This window comes from Corvus hawaiiensis, chromosome 19 (genome assembly GCF_020740725.1).
Source record: "Corvus hawaiiensis isolate bCorHaw1 chromosome 19, bCorHaw1.pri.cur, whole genome shotgun sequence".
NCBI classification, from domain to species: domain Eukaryota; kingdom Metazoa; phylum Chordata; class Aves; order Passeriformes; family Corvidae; genus Corvus; species Corvus hawaiiensis.
Genome location: NC_063231.1, coordinates 9267402 through 9283640, shown reverse-complemented (window position 1 = coordinate 9283640; position 16239 = coordinate 9267402). Strand labels below are relative to the sequence as shown.

The following is a 16239-nucleotide window of genomic DNA, read 5'->3' as shown; positions in this document are numbered from 1 at the left end:
CCTTAAGGAAAAGCCTGATGGAGAATAAAAATACAAAATTAATTGCAAGGCATTTGGATCTTCTACTGTGAAGTACAGCAATCCTGATCTGTGATTGTAATGATTACGAGTGCAAGTTATTAAAATAGTTTTAATGTAAAAATAAATTGCATTTATCATGGAGGGAACACTGCACTTGGCTGGAGAAAAGTGTCCATGTTCAATATACATCAACTGCAATTGTTGAAACATTTTTGAGGAGCACTCAAGATTTAGGGTGCTTGAAATGCCACTCCTCCATTACAAGTATTTCTCCAAAGGCTTGTGCAGCTCTGAGTTGGTATGTGAGCAAAATCCTTTGGTGACTCACGTTTGAGTCATCAACCTGAGCACCTGCTTAAGTTTTGAAGAGAGATCAGATGCATTTGTACCTTTTACAGAAACGCTGGTGGTGGTGGCCAGATGAAATGAGGTCATCAGTGAGAAAGCGCTCCATCCTGAGAGGATGTGTTATCCTGGTTATCCTTTTGGACTCATTATCCTCAGAGCATGTCACCCCATTTTTTCCAGTTGAATGTCCTTCTTATTCACTTTAATCTCCTTTAAAGATTTGTTTTGTATTCCTGCTCCTCATAGGGGTGTTGCATTGTGCCATTTATGCTTTTGATAATTTGCTGTCCCATCTTTAATCTCTTTTCTTCCTCAACCTCTGAATTTGGGATGAAACAAGTCTTTCAAATATTATGTGGTTAAGAAAATGAGTTGCTCTCCACAGATTCACCTGTTCTTGTAAAGCCTCAGCTTTGCTCCAGAGGACACATTCTGCTGATAAACAACAGCCTCTGGCACTCCAGGCGTGGGCTGAGCAGGTCTCAGCTGCTGTCACCCCTTCACTGGCTGTGATTTTGATTTGTGGGGCTCTGGGACAGCTGTCACCCGTACTGAGGTCCCTCACTTTATTTGTGTCCCTGCTGGAGTGCTGATTGAGCTGGTCCATGGCTCTTTCTGTGGGTACAGCTATGAAAGCTTAGGGACAGGTTTGAGCTCGGATGTGGCACTAAAAGGATACATGACCATGGAGAGGTGATCTTGTTGGGGGGGGCCAACCAGGGGGAATTCTGCTGGAAGAGTCTTTCCCATGTGATTGGACATGATTGAACTAAAACCTAGCAGAAAATGGGAGCAGGTTCTGGGAAGTGAAGTTATTGTTCTGCCTACATTGCCTGTGTTTGTTGTTGAGATCTTTGCTCCTGTTTACTTGCTAAGGACTGAAGTTGTGATTCTTTTATTACTGTGCTTTTGAAAGTTATCTGATAAAGAGTATTTTTTTTCTTTGGGATAATAATTACCTCATTTCTGGCAGAAGAGTTGCAGATTAGTGCTTACAGATTCATAATGCAAGGAAGTGATTTTGATCTCTTGTGACTAACATGCTGAATTTTTTTTTTTTCCCCTCATACATGACTCAGTGCAGGCATGGTGATGCCCTGCTATGAAGGATTGCAAACACAGGTGGTTCCTCTGCATTTCGGGGTAATGCTATGGTTCATATTAGAAAGGCTTGGGTTGGAAGGGATCTTAAAGACCATCCAGTTTCACCCCCTGCTGTGGGCAGGGACACCTTTTGAGGGAGAAGTCTTTGAGGCTGATGGTCTTTGTACTGAGCTGACAAATGCTGATGAAATGTCTTTAGTGCACAGAGGTTGTCCTGCTCCTCCAGGAGCCAGGCAGTGCTGTGGCCTGCAGTGTGGTCTCCAGGAGCCTCACTGAAGGATTTAACACACACTGCTCTCATAATGAGGTCAGGAGCTGCAATTGTCAACAGACACATTATCCTGGATTGTGCTCATGAAAGGGAGCAGAGGCTGCAATAAATGATGGGGGAGGCTGCTAAGGCCAAGAAACCTCTCTGAATCCCCCAGCGAGGATCCTCCCAGTTGAGCCCAGCTCGTGCAAGCTGGAGATGCTCCCCATGAGCTTTGGAAAGGCTCTGCTGTCCCAGCTGCCAGCAGCACTGCCACAGAAATGAGTGGCATGTTCCAGTGGCTGAGCCAGACAGCTGCTCTGGGGAGACAAGCATTCCTTTTACGTTACATCCCTGCTCAGAGTGGGGGTTTTCTACCTGTCACTGCCAAAATGTTGAGGGGAACAGAGGAAGTGAGGGAAATTTCCCAAGTTTCCAAAGCCCAAAGCAGCACATACTGAATCCTGTTCAGCTCTGCTGGGAAGTGTTTACTTGGAAAGCCTTTAGAAAGCACAAGAAGGCAACAAAACAAATGCACAAACACAAACTGTTCTCTTCCAAGCAATAATCTAATCATTAAAAAGGGAATTCTCATTTCAGTGACTCCTCAGGCTGGGCAAGTGCAGATAAAGCCAAAGCTTGTTAGAACAGCATGACTCATGTTTCCTCTAACAGCGGCTTCTAATTTCACCTCCTGTTTTCCCTGGAAAGCAAGGAGAGTCCTGCTTCTTTTGGACATAATAGGTTTGGGGGTATGCTAAAACATTTTCATTTTTCAGTTTTCTATGCAGCGCTGTTGCATGGTGGGAGATGCTTCACCATCACAGTTGGGGACTGAAGCATGTGGGGCTGGATGTGCTTTAGCAAAATTTTTGGCTCAGTTGTCAGACCAGCAAGGGTGGAGCTGGAAGGGTGTTTGATTTCAGTCCATATCACCCCAGTGCACAAACTGTCATGGGCTGTGGTTTCACAGGTGTTGATGTGCTCATGGATGTGCTCCTCCTGAACTAAAAGCCTGCTGGTTTAAAGACAATCCTTCAAAACTCTCACAGCAGGCAGGCTCCCTGTGTTGCAGGACCATGGTGTCTGGAAGTGGTTCTGGAGTTTTCTCTATGGTTGAAGTTCCAGCCTCTCTCACCTACCTGGCCTGTCCTACTGGCATCTCTGCAGGGCACTGGATGGGGACAGGGGGAATAAGCAGCACAAGGCAAACCCTGAAGGAGCTGGAGAGCTTTGCCCTGTCCTTTGCAGGATGTCTGAGATGGAGGTGAGTCCCATGAGCCAGATGCCCCCACTGTCCTTGCTGGAGAACAGAGCCCGTGGAGATACAAGGGGATGGTTCTGGTGATCAGCAGAGGTGGCAATTCCTCCCTGGAGCCCGTCAATTTGGGAGTAGGCTCCTGCTCTAAAATTGCTGTTTCCTGTGGAAGTATTCCTCCTGCCTCCCATGCTGCCAAGTGATTGCATTCCTGTGAACCTCTGCTGTAGCCAGTGGGTGAGGAAATGTTTGAGTTGCCCCTTGATCTTCTCACACTGGCTGTGAGAAGTGGCAGAGCAGCTTTGGCTGGGTGAGTGCTCTGTGTTAGCCCCTGACACCAGTGTTAGATACACCTGCCACATCTGTGGTTCTGCAAGAAACCTGCCCTAGCCGTGCTGCTGAGGTTCAGCTGTATCAACACCGGGGTAAAAAGGAAAGTTAAACGAACCAAAAAACCTGAAACTCCTTCATGGATGGGCTGCAGCCTAGTTAGCTGGAGCTTTGTGGAAAATGAGCTGTGCAGCAGAAAGCCATGAGATGAACTGTTGTGCTTTCAGGATCGTGTTGCAGAAAGTCTTTAAGCAGACGAAGCTGACCAATGATGCCTTTCCAGGGAAGAGGTGCTCTCTAGCATCCATCAGAGCTTGCAGTCTCCATCCCTTCTTCACACTGAGTTACTGGCCCTTTTTTTTAGTCCCCTTTTCTCCCCCCACTACCCTATACACATGAGGGTGAAAGCATGGCTGGGCTTTATTCAGCTGCTCTCAGCTGGTCCTGAGAAGCATGAGAAAGATTCATCACCTCATGAGGATCATGGAGACCACAAACCATTTAATGAGGAGTTAAACAACTCCAACTGTGAAGCAAAACTTCATTTTTCCTTTTTTTCACCTTTTTTTTAGTGAGACAGCCTATGTCTGTAAGAAGGAGAACTTGTGTTCCTTCCAAAAGTCATGGCTTTTCAAAATCTGTATTTTCATGAGCAGTGGATGTTTTTTAAAAAGTGTATGGATATTTCACCTTGACTCCTCAGCAGCTACTGGTGGCCACTTGCCTGCCTGCCTCTGCTTCAGTCACCTGCAGACATCTCCTGTCTGGTTGTTTCAAAACACTCCAGGCAAGGGGAGCAGCCATCCCTATTCCAGGAACTCTCAGGAGTTTAACATCTCTGATGTGCTATGGCATTAGCAACATGCTGCCCCGGTTTTTAATTACATCATGGTGATTAGCAGTCCAGAAAATCACTTGAAACCAATTAAATAATGTGCACCTAACTGAAGACTGCTGCAGGCTCTGGGGGCTGCTTCAGAGCAGTCACAGTTGATAGGGTTTTAAACAGGCCCTCTCCCCCTCCCTGTAAATGATTTACCTACTTCATTATTTTTCAACTCCAACAGTAATTGTTTTTTAGGGGTTTAGTAAAGCTGCTGTTATGAGTGGTAGCAGTAAAACTTTCTCCTGTATGTACCCCCCCATGTCTGGGTCGAGGCCCTAAAGCGAGCTGTGGTTTTTCTGACCCCTGAATTACTGCCTGTAGTTTCAATGCTCTCACGTAGAGGTACCAAAGGTTCTGCTGCCCAATGTCCCCCTGAGTAAATCAGCCCTACAGCCCAATCTGGCCTTGTAATGGAGCAGCAGTGGATGATGCACTTGAGGTCATTACTAACAAATATCCAAACCTCTCCAGAAGCAGTGGGATTGAGAAGGGCTGAGAGCAAAAGGTGGTTTTCTCTCCCAATTTTTTTTCAATATGTAACCACATTTGCATGAGAAAAGGTCCCTCCAGGGGCAGATGTCCTTGTCCCTGACCAAGGGGGCTGCGAGCAGCTGTGGTGCCCAAGGGGGGTCTGTTTCCTTCTTCCCTCCAGCTGCCCCATGAGCTGGCTTGGCTGCTCCTGCAGCCTTGGGGACCCCAGCCCAGAGCAGCCAGAAAACTCTCCTGGTCCCCTCCCTGTGCAGAACCACTTGGAATCGTGGCTTATGCCAGGGCCTGGATTTATTCTGCCACCCAGAAAAAAAATCAAGGTGAGGAGACACCCGGTGTTCTGGGGGGGAATCTGCTCATCCCTTGTGGGTCCCCTGCACGAGGCCTCGAGGGGCTGCTCCCAGCACCAGTGTCCAACTGGCTCTCCTGTGTCCTTGCAGCTTGGTGGAGAATGTGCTGGAGGGCAAAACCAAGAGCCTCCTCTCTGCATGTTTCTCAAGTGTCTTCTGGCTTCCCCCAGAAAGGGAAATGCCACGCTCAGGCGCTTCCCTCTACATCAAGGTAAGTGCTGGCTGAGCTCCAGCAGTGTCCAGTCCTTCTGGGCAGCTCCCTGGTCACCCTGTGCTGCCCCATGACCAGAGATCTGAGGCAGGGTGAGGTCTTGCTGTTGCTTGCCCACCCTTCTGTCCCCTTCCCATGGGCGTGGCTGTGTCCCCAGCAGTTTGTGTATCGCTGTGTCTCTCCTGAGCAGTTCAGGTTTCCTCCTCAGGCACTGAGAGTTCAGATCAGTGTCCTGGGCGTGGGGGAAAGAAGAGCAGAATCACAGGCACTGCTCTCTGTCGTCTTTGCAGACCCTGAAGGCCATGGACACAATGCTGAGGACATTGGTGCTCAGCTTTCCTGTCTCCAGTGTCAGCCAGGAGCTGCAGGACATCTTTGAGGTCTGGCACAGGCAGAGTGGGGGTCCCAGGGCGTTCCTCACCCTGGAGAGTGTCTGCTCCAGTGCTCACCAGCACCTTCTCTCACCCCAGATGCTGCTGGACTTCACCAGAGCTGAGAGAGTTGTGTGGGAGAGGGCTGTGGGCAGGATTGGTGTCCTGACCCTTTTGCCATCCAATTATTCCACTCTGGAGGTAAGGAGCAGGTCCCTCCAGGCAGACCATCTCCCCATCCCTGCCCACCAGCACAGGCTGCAGCTCTGAGGTGCCTTCATGGCCAACGCAGGCTCCACCACAGGTTTGAGGGCTCCACCAGCCTCTGCACTGAGGGGTTAGAGAGCAGCTTCAGGAGTCCCAGCTAGGACAGACAGAGTGCCTCCATCACTGGGAGTGCCTCAGGAGGGGACAGGAGGGATCCTGAGAAGGCTCTGGGACATAACCAACAGCTCTGGGAGATTGCTGGGGGGAATAAAGTGTTTTTGTAGAGTCCAGCATTGCAAGCCCTCCATCCAGGGGCATTTCTGCAGGGGGGCAGGGGTGCACTGAAGGCCTCAGGAGACGTTTGTCTGTAATCATTAGGAAGAATTTCATAATGGAAACAGTTCTCAGGCTTTGGAAGGGAGTCCCCATTCCTGGAGGCACTCAAGAAACGACTGGATGTGGCACTCAGTGCTCTGGTTTAATTGACAAGGTGGTGATTGGTCAAAGGTTGGACTTGATGATCTTGGGGGTCTTTTCCAAATTTAATGTTTCTGTGATTCTGTGACCCAGAGCGATCTGAAGACACCTACAGGGCAGATGGAGGAGTCCCGTGGTCGGACTGTGCCTGAGCGGCCTCTGCAGGCCCCAGAAAGGGCAAACGGTGAGCTTTTGTGTAAAATCAGGGCCAAGGAAGGGCTCCTAAGGGTGCAAGGAGGCTGATGGAGGAGTGCTGCAGGGACCAGGGGCTAAAGTGGGGCCAGTTTCCCCTTCAGCACCCCAGTGCACCTTTTGATGTGCTCTAGAGGTCCCAGTTTGCCCCCGGTCCCCGCAGCACCTGCACCAGCTCAGGCTGCTCAGCTGGGCTGGACCAGAGGACAAGAGCTCCCAGCATGATGAGGACCACAGCATTATCATGGTGGTTGCCACGCTCCCAGGTTGCCACGCTCCCATCTGCACTCCTACACCCCCCCAGAGAGGTCAGGCTCTGCAGTATCCTGGAAGGAAAGGGATGTCCTGAAGGCACATGGGAGTGTCTGAACACGGGGCTCTGGGGTGCATGGGAGGGCACCAGGGATGTCCCGAGGGGATGGGAGGGCACAGGGAGGTCTGGAGGCACCCTGAAAGCAGCCAGGTGGCCAAGGCTATGCCAGGCCTGTGCCCTGGGGGACAGCCTGCCCTTCCCTGCCGGGGTGGTGGGTCACTGGGACCCGTTGCTGGGGACAGGTTCCGTGTCAACAAGCCCTGGAACCCGTTGCTAGAGGCAGGTGCTGTGTCACAGTGGGGCCCTCTGTGACAGCCCACTGCAGCGTGCGTGGTCAGCGTGCCTGTTGCCCACGGTGGATGGTGACAGGCAGGAGCTTGGAGCTGACAAGGAGCCCCTGAGTGCAGCTTGTCTTGCCCCATCACCCCTGGTAGCCCTGTTGGTGCCTTGAGAGGCCACCTAGAAACAGAGACTAGACAGGAGTAAGGGAATAAAGGTAGGTGTTTATTTGAAAGGCCTTCAAAGGTACCCCTGGGGAGCCAGAGGCCACTGCCCAGATGGACCCCAAGATGGACAACAGGTCACGAGTTCTTCACACTTTTATAGGTTTGGTTCATTTGCATGTCAGGGTTAATTCTCCAATTAAAGCTTCAGGTTGATGATGTAATTTCCCCTCAGCTTGCCCCCCTCTCAGAGGCTTTTGGTTTATACATTTTGGGCCTAGGACAGTCTGAGTGTCCTTGAAGAGCAGGCCTGGAGAGGCCTTGTTATGTCTGGCTGGCATGAGCGAGCAGAAATTAACAGGCTACAAGAAACTCCGAGTTACCCACTGGGCAGTGCAGGATTTGAAAACTATCAAAGTTAAAATCTAAGGCATCACTGTGGGGCTGAAGTGTTTTACCAAAGATTGCCACACCACCACCCCAACACCCACCCCAGCATCCCCCATATTGTGTATCCTAAAGGATGGAGAAGAGACCCCCCGCCTTCCCCAGGAAGGCCTGGGAGGAGGACAGCTCTTCCGAGGAGAGCAGCTCTTTATACCTCCAGCCTTTGTCCTTCTACGACACGACCACGATGCAGCCACTGCAGATTGGTGAGCGAGGGGCCCCGTGGGGCTGGGCAGGGCTGGGGCCCACCAGCACACCCTGCACGGGGCCAGGATCACGTTTTCCTGGCACGATGACAACAACAGTCCTGGGGGACAGGCACGATGTCGCCTGAATGCCAGGGCAGCTCAGGGCTGGAGGCCAGCCCCAGCACAGCCTCTGCCAAGAAAAACCAGCAGAGGGGCTCCAGGGTGTGGGCAGTGAGGGGCAGTGGGGCTCTGGACCTTTCCTGCCCATCAGCCCAGGGCACTGAGGCCTTCCCAGCTCCAGCAGAGCAGCTCCTCTGCTGGTTGCCTCCAGCCACGAGCTGCACAGGACAAAGGCCGTGCCAGGGGGGTGGGCATGGGGCTGGGTGGAGGGTAGGTCTCCTTGGCTCTCTCCTGTGGCCAGAGCCTCTGCAGCCCTCCCTGCTCTTGCCCTCTGGCAGATTCCAGCTGGTTGCCTGTATATGAAGAAGCAGAGGAAGCTGTGGATTTCATCATGGCCTTTGTCAGCAGCCTTGACAAGGTAATTGGGGCCAGTTGGACAGTGGCTGTGCTGGCGTTTGCTGGCAGGGGCTTTGCTGGGCTGTGGAGGGCTGCTGCCTGGGCAGAGCTGCTTTTCCCACAGGGCAGTGCTCTGGTGCTGCTGGCTGTGTCCACCCTCCCACACTCCCCATTTGTGTCTCTGTCCCCTGGCTGCCAGGACACCCACAAGTTCACATTTCTGAAGAGTGTCTACGTGCTGTGCAAAACCGCCTTGAAACGTGGCTTGACCCAGGGCCTGGATTTATTCTGCCAAACGTGCGAAGTGGTGGACAACATCAAGGTGAGGGGACACCTGGTGTTCTGGGGATGGGGACAAGCACCCCTGGCACTGGGACCCTGTGTGGACAGCACTTGGGTGGGGCAGGGACTGGAGGCACTGGGTGCTGGCAGCTGCCAGGTCCCATCCTGGTTGTGTTCTGCAGGACATCCTGGAAAAGGAGCCAAGGGACCATGTGTCCTTACGGGTCCGGTATCTCGCCATGATTACCATCGATGAATTAAGGTGGGCCCCCTGCCCCAGAGCTCCGAGGCCTCGTGCACGAGGCCTCGAGGGGCTGCTCCCAGCACCAGTGTCCAACTGGCTCTCCTGTGTCCTTGCAGCTTGGTGGAGAATGTGCTGGAGGGCAAAACCAAGAGCCTCCTCTCTGCGTGTTTCTCAAGTGTCTTCTGGCTTCCCCCAGAAAGGGAAATGCCACGCTCAGGCGCTTCCCTCTACATCAAGGTAAGTGCTGGCTGAGCTCCAGCAGTGTCCAGTCCTTCTGGGCAGCTCCCTGGTCACCCTGTGCTGCCCCATGACCAGAGATCTGAGGCAGGGTGAGGTCTTGCTGTTGCTTGCCCACCCTTCTGTCCCCTTCCCATGGGCGTGGCTGTGTCCCCAGCAGTTTGTGTATCGCTGTGTCTCTCCTGAGCAGTTCAGGTTTCCTCCTCAGGCACTGAGAGTTCAGATCAGTGTCCTGGGCGTGGGGGAAAGAAGAGCAGAATCACAGGCACTGCTCTCTGTCGTCTTTGCAGACCCTGAAGGCCATGGACACAATGCTGAGGACACTGGTGCTCAGCTTTCCTGTCTCCAGTGTCAGCCAGGAGCTGCAGGACATCTTTGAGGTCTGGCACAGGCCGAGTGGGGGTCCCAGGGCGTTCCTCACCCTGGAGGGGAGGAGTTGCCCAGTCCAGTGCTGAGCAGGCAGGGCGTGGTGTGGGGAGGATGCTCAGCTCCTGTGAGGAAGCAGGGGCTGGCACCAGGCTCCTCGGAGGCACAGTGGCTGCAGAGGGTGGCACCTTCTTGGCCAAAAGGTTGTCCTGGGAGCTTTGTCCAGGCCTCTGAGGGACCCCAGGGATAGGCAGCCCTCTGCAGACTTTGTGTGAGGTCGGAGGAAGCCTCGAGGGATGATACAAGTCTGGCCCAGGAGCAGAGCTGTGTTTGCTTCTGGTGCTCACCAGCAGCTTCTCTCATCCCAGATGCTGCTGGACTTCACCAAGTCTGAGAGAGAAGTTGTGCAGGAGAGGGCTCTGGGGAGGATCGGTGTCCTTACTTATTTGATGTCCAACTATTCCATTCTGAAGGTAAGGACCAGGCGCCCTCCAGCCAGGCCATCTCCCCTCCCTGCCACTCTCCATGCCAGGGCTGCTGCCCAGCTGGTTGCTCCAAGAGATGGGGCCATAGAGCCCTGCAAAGCTCAGATTCACCGGGAATCCAGCCCTGGGCACACTCTTGGGTACAAGTCTTCGGCACTAACTTCCTTCTCTTAGCCCTTCTTCTCATGCCTCCTTCATCCAGGCCTCTGTCAACTTTGGAAGAGACAGTTCTGGACGTGTCTGCCCTGAAGACATCTCAATCCCAATCGTGGGAAAGCTGCTGGCACGTCTCATTCTTTTCCGATGTTCCAGTGAACATACAAGCTATACAGCCTTCCATGCTCTTTTTTCCCTCGCTGAATTCCTCTGTAAGTAAAAAAGCAAGAGCAGCTGTGGCCTTCACACCTGTGCACACAGAGCTCTCTTGACAGATCTGCTGCCTGACCTGCTTTGCCCCTCCCAGCTGCTTCCTGTAGCATCCCAGCTGTCACTCTGCTGCAGAAGCTGAGTGCTCGCCTCAAATCCCGGATCTGTTTGTTACTGCTCCCCTTCCTCCCCTTCCTTTCAGGCCCTTGAACCCCACTGCCTTGTGGCCCCCACAGCCAAAGCTGCAATTGACTGCCAGGTGCCAAAGCCAAGCCTTCCCCGTTAGAGAAGAGCAGATCCAGCAGCATGGCTGCTCCCTCTTGCCTGTAGCAGGAAGCTATTGCTGATGCCCTCCAGAAATCTTGCCTGATTCTGTCCCGCTGTCCTGCAAGCAGATCTCAGGGGGGTTTGATGACCTTAGTGACTTTTCTGTGCTTTCCCTGCTGTTTAGACAAGTCAAGGCCAATTGACAGGTCAGACCAGCTCGTTTGGGAAGGTGTGACCACCTCCTCCTTGTGTTCCCTGAGCACCAAGGACTGTACCCAGGTAAAGAGCCCCCCTCTGCTTTGCGGGTCTCTTGTCTGTGGCATCAGCAGGGCATTTGTGTGAGCAAAGGGACCCAGAGCCAGTGGGGCCGGTGGGGCCTCACTGCCCTGGCAAGAAGGTTCCTGCCATCCCTGAGCAGGGACAACACACGGGCTGCACTCTGGTGTCCTGGCAGCAGCTCCAGCCCCAGCAGCAGCTCCAGCCCTCCTGGCCGCCAGCAAGAGCCTGGTTCTCTGTAGGGCCAGCACGCCATGCCCATGAGCCCTCCTCCCCGATGTGGAGGGCCCTTTCTCCTCACCCTCTCCCACCCAGGGACTGCAGGCACTGCTGTCAGCTTTCCTGAGGGATGTGCTGCCAGCACTGCCAGGAACCTCTGCCCAGCCAAGCAGCACCACCAGGGCACTCAGTGGCATGCCTTCCTTCCTTCCTTCCTGCCGTAGGCCTTTGGAAGATATCTCCGCTCTAGCGAGAGGACAGACGTCATCCTCGAGGCCATTGGGGCGTTGAGAGATGACAGCATCCTTGACAAGGAGGTGCCCAGCAGCATGCTGGATGTGGCCATGAGAGACCCAGACTCCTGGCTGATGGATGTAAGTGCCCGGGGGCTGGACTACCATCTTCAGCCCTGTGAGGCCTTGTTCCTCCCCCATCCCTTCCTCACAAATCCAGGTGACTTGGGCACCTGAAGCCACCTGAAGGTGGCAGAGAGGAACGGGAAGGGCAGCTGAGGACATGGCTGCACTCCAGTGGCAGTGCCATGCTCACCTGTTTCCTCTCCAGGTGCCCAAGATAGTCAGCTGCATCCTTGAAACCCTGCCATGCATCACCACGGAGTCAGGCTGTAAGAAAGTGGAGTCACTGTTTCTCCTGATGACCAACGAGTATGGCTCAGCAGTGCTCATCAGCCTGTGTGAGATGGCTTTTCAAGGAGACAGGTACTGGCCCTGACAATCTGAAGGGCTTGCTCCATGTGGGGAGTGGGACCCCAAGACTTTGTGTGTGCCAGATCCAAGGAATGCTGCAGGACTTCTCAGGGAGCCAGGCTCTCCATCCCACAAACCTTTCCAGCTCTCTGGCTGGGCCTGCAGCAGCCAAAGCCAGCCAAGCCAGTCCAGAGCCAGCTTGGTGCTCCCAGAACTCCCCCTCAACCCTGTCAGGCTTCCCCGGCAGGGCCCCTGGAGACCCCCAGCATGGGCTCTGCTCTGTGGGGCTGGTCCTGGCCACGGCGCTGTGGCTGAGGCAGCCCCTGGCTTCCAGCACTGTGCAGGAACTGTGCGACACTCTGTCCTCCATGCCTGAGATCTTGGACAAGGTCCTAACGGGATTGGCTACCTTGCTCCGCAACCAGTGGTGCAACCCTCGCAGAGAAGGCACCTGCGCCTCTCGCAGAGCCGTGAGTTGCCAGGAAAGGCCCTGATCCCTTGCCGTGAGCCCTCTGCCAGCGCCTCATGGCTCTGTTTGTTCCTGCAGTCGTCCTCGGGGCAGATTGATGTGGAGGAGTTGGGTGACGAGCCCAACGTCTGGAGCGATCAGGAGCATGTCGATGTGCTGATGGCCTTCGTGTTGCTGGAAGTCCTCGCTGAGCTGTCAGAGAGAGCTGAGATGGTGAGCAGGGTGATGTTGGGGCAGCCACGTCAGCAGCCAGGGCCTGGGGCTGAGTGCAGGGCAGTGGCTTGGCCTGGGCTGGGAGTCAGGATGTGGGGGTGACTGCTTCAAAGACCCTCCCTGCTGTGGTGGGGCCTGGGGTGGCTGCCCTGGGAGGTGTCCAGACAAAACCTTTTCAGAAAATGGAAATTCTCTTCTTCCTAAAGGCAAAAAAAGTTGACGCCTTCCTGCCAAGCATGATGAAGATACTGGAAGCTGGCAGTGAAGATGAAAAGCTGAAGATCATTGTGGTCTTCCGAAATATCCTGGGTCAGCTGAAAAAGGCAAAGGCCAGCTCCATCGCCATGATGCTGGTGGGGAAGGTGCTGCCGCTCTTTGACTCGGTGAGGCTGATGTGGGAGGCTGAGCCCTGCAGCCGGGCCCTGCCCTGCAGCCCTGCCCTGCAAGCAGTGCTCAGAGCAGGCTCAGCTCTCCTGGAACGGATTCTGGGCTTTGCAGCCAAACGCTGCTCCTGCCTGCTCTGGAATGTGACCCTGGAGCATCGCCCTCACCGCAGCCACGGGCAGGGAGCTGCTGTTCCAAAGCTCACTTTTCCTCCTTCCTACCAGGAGTGCAGCCAGCTGCGAGAGCTCTCCCTGTTGCTCTTCAGAGACCTGCTGAAGGCTGTGTTGAGTAGGGATGAGAAGAAGATGAGGAGGAACATTCAGAGTGCTCTGGTCCCTCTTCTCTTCCGTCTGAATGACCATATCCCCAGCGTGGCTAAGGTTTGGATTTTGAGGCTGAGCACTGGTATGGGGGGACTGCCACCTCCCAGGGATCCCAGGGCCTGGGGCAAGGGCTGCTGGCAGCAGGCAGGGCTTCCCCAGTGCAGCCCCTGGGTAGGGTCCCTGCAGAACTGTACAAGCAGGGGTGGACAAGGTGGCTCAGCCATTTTCAACACCTGCCCTGCCTGCTGCAGCAGGGCTCTGCAGCAGCCTGTGGCCACTGAGGCAGCACCCGAGGCCCGAACATATGTGCTCCCAGAAGCCCAGAGGTTTCTCAGCTTTCCTACAAGTATCAGAGGCCAGGGCTTCAAGCCTCAGTCAGTCACGCAGGGCTGTCCCCAAGAGACCTCAAGACACTTGGGCTAGGACAAGTCACAGCTTCCTAGGGGCAGAATCACGGCAGGAGTAGAGCCAAGAGGTCTCTTTGCCCAGGCCCTGGTGCCACGTCTGAGATAATGCTGTCCTGCAGGCCTCCAGGGAAGCCCTTTTTGCTGCTGCAGAGCTTCTCAAATGGAAGCAGCTCAAGCACCTGCTGCAGAGAGAGCGGATGTGGGAGCTTGGAGAATGCTTGGTAAGGACAAGCCACAGGGCCCAGGCTGGGTGAGGGCTGTCCCTGCCCTATGTCTGTCAGGGGAACAGAGCCTGTACGGAGTGCTGCTCACAGGGCCGGGCAGGACCTGGAGGACCTTGTTCCTGTCCTCGAGAACAGAGCCCCAGAGGCTCCTGTCGAGGCCCCTCTCCCTTCCCTGTACCCAGCAAGAGGGAGGGCTCAGCAGGGAGGGGTGCTGGCAGGAGGGACTGCTCCAGCCAGCTGGGGGACTCTGTGACAAGCCTGGAGACATTGCTGGTGCTCCCTGCAGCTGCTGAGGAGGAGCAGCAGGGCTGAAGAGTACATGCATCAGAGCCTGCCCTACCTGAGGGACTCTCAGTCCTCCGTGCGCCTGGCGGCCGTCAGGTTCATCAGTGAGTCACAGCCCCTGGCCCCTTTTGGGCCAGCCTGGCCACTTCCTTGCCACTGCACTGGCAGCAAGGGGCAACCCTGTGGCAACCCCAACCACCCCATGCCGAGCCTCAGCCTCCCTCTGCCCCTTGCCACAAGCTGGGCTTGGTGACCGCCTTGCTCAGCCCCACTCCCTTTGGCTGCTGGCGGCCCCTGGGTCAGCCCTGCAGAATGGGAGGGCAGCAGGGCCGGGGCTCACACTGCTGGGAGCACAGCAGGAGCAGGGAATGACGGAGCTCTCTTCCCAGGGAGCGCCACGACACACATGAGGGACCAGGATTTGGAGACTCAGACTGACGTCCTCAGTGGTGAGTACTCTGCAGGGAACTCGCAGGGGCTCTGCCCACACGTGGCTTCATCTTGCCTCTGTTTCTTTTGGTCACAGCCCTTCAGCCCTTGGAGACGGACAGGGACATCTCGATCAGTTCCATGGCAGCCCACGCTGGCTCGATCCTAAGAGCTCCAAGGGTGCGGCGAAGATCATCGGTCATTCTCCAAATGCTGTGCTGCTGGTGCCGGTGAGCCCAGCAGAGTTGTAGTTTTCTGTAGCTGCTGGTGCCGGTGAGCCCAGCAGATTTGTAGTTTTCTGTAGCTGCTGGTGCCGGTGAGCCCAGCAGAGCTGTAGTTTTCTGTAGCTGCTGGTGCCAGTGAGCCCAGCAGAGTTATCGTTTTCTTTTGCTGCTGGTGCCGGTGAGCCCAGCAGAGCTGTAGTTTTCTTTTGCTGCTGGTGCCGGTGAGCCCAGCAGAGTTGTAGTTTTCTGTAGCTGCTGGTGCCGGTGAGCCCAGCAGAGCTGTAGTTTTCTGTAGCTGCTGGTGCCGGTGAGCCCAGCAGAGCTGTAGTTTTCTTTTACTGCTGGTGCCGGTGAGCCCAGCAGAGTTATCGTTTTCTTTTGCTGCTGGTGCCGGTGAGCCCAGCAGAGTTGTAGTTTTCTTTTGCTGCTGGTGCCGGTGAGCCCAGCAGAGTTTTAGTTTTGTGTTGCTGCTGGTGCCGGTGAGCCCAGCAGAGTTGTAGTTTTGTGTAGATTAATTAATAAAGATGGAAAACCACATCCGAGCCCATGGTATCCTTCAGATGTGTAGTGCCCTGAGTGTACTGAGCAGACTGTGTCCTTCTCAGTCTGTCCCGCAGGCAGTGGGATGCTTCCTCCTCACATCCCTGCCGTCCCAAAATGCCCCACTTGGCCCTAAAATTGCAGGCCCAGGGCCCCAGATTTTGTGCAGAGGGCCTCAGATTGCATCCCTGATACCCCAAAATGTCCCCGTGGGCCTTGAATTGTATCTGCAGGGCCCCACCGTGTCATTGACAGACTCCAAATTCCATTGCCTCTATTCCAAAATGCCCCGCGGAGAGCTGGAGTACAGCTGTGGGGCCCCAAAGGATCCCTGGCAGCCCCGCTAGGTATGGAATCATGAGGGAATTCAGCCCTGAGGGGACCTCAGAGGATCCCAGAGCTCCCTGGGAAGTGCCAGGGGCTTGGAGCTGGAAATGACTGAAGCGCTCTGTTTTAAATGGGCCATCTCCCGATTTCCACCAAAACAAGCCTCATGCACACGCGCCGGGGAAAGCCTCCAGCTCCTCACCACACATCGCGAGCAATGAGGAGGTGATGCCATCCCCAGGCGCTGGGAAAAACAGCAGAGGGTTTGTACAGCGAGAAGGGATGGGCAGCCGGGGCACCTGCGGGAGGAAGCAGAGCGTGTGCGGGCTGCCGGCTTTGGGCGTCTTTTCACCAGTGCTGCTGTTCCCGAAAACCTCCGCAATGGTCGGGATCAAGACTCCCTCTAACACTGTCTTTTGAGTGTTAGAGAGTAAGGCATTGCTTAATTTTTGGCCCACAGGGGTGGCTGACAAATTCTGGCCTCCATGCTGACGCCAATACAGAACTTTTCCACTTACTCACACATTTTTAGCCAACAAAGAAATTAATGCTCATTGATTCTAA

At 54.7% G+C, this 16239-nt stretch overlaps 1 protein-coding gene across 1 annotated transcript; it reads left to right on the top strand.

Annotated features, from left to right (window-relative positions):
- The first annotated feature begins 4053 nt into the window (after positions 1-4053).
- On the top strand, positions 4054-14864 carry LOC125336055. The gene is made up of 22 exons (XM_048324162.1): positions 4054-5247; positions 5538-5627; positions 5718-5819; positions 6396-6486; positions 8344-8423; positions 8601-8723; positions 8866-8945; positions 9044-9164; positions 9455-9544; positions 9899-10003; positions 10218-10383; positions 10833-10927; positions 11368-11517; positions 11708-11862; positions 12185-12320; positions 12398-12532; positions 12739-12915; positions 13141-13296; positions 13766-13867; positions 14157-14259; positions 14545-14604; positions 14682-14864. The coding sequence occupies exons 1-22, from the start codon at positions 5215-5217 to the stop codon at positions 14816-14818; spliced, it is 2487 nt and encodes an 828-aa protein (XP_048180119.1). The 5' UTR covers positions 4054-5214; the 3' UTR covers positions 14819-14864.
- The last annotated feature ends 1375 nt before the right edge of the window (positions 14865-16239 follow it).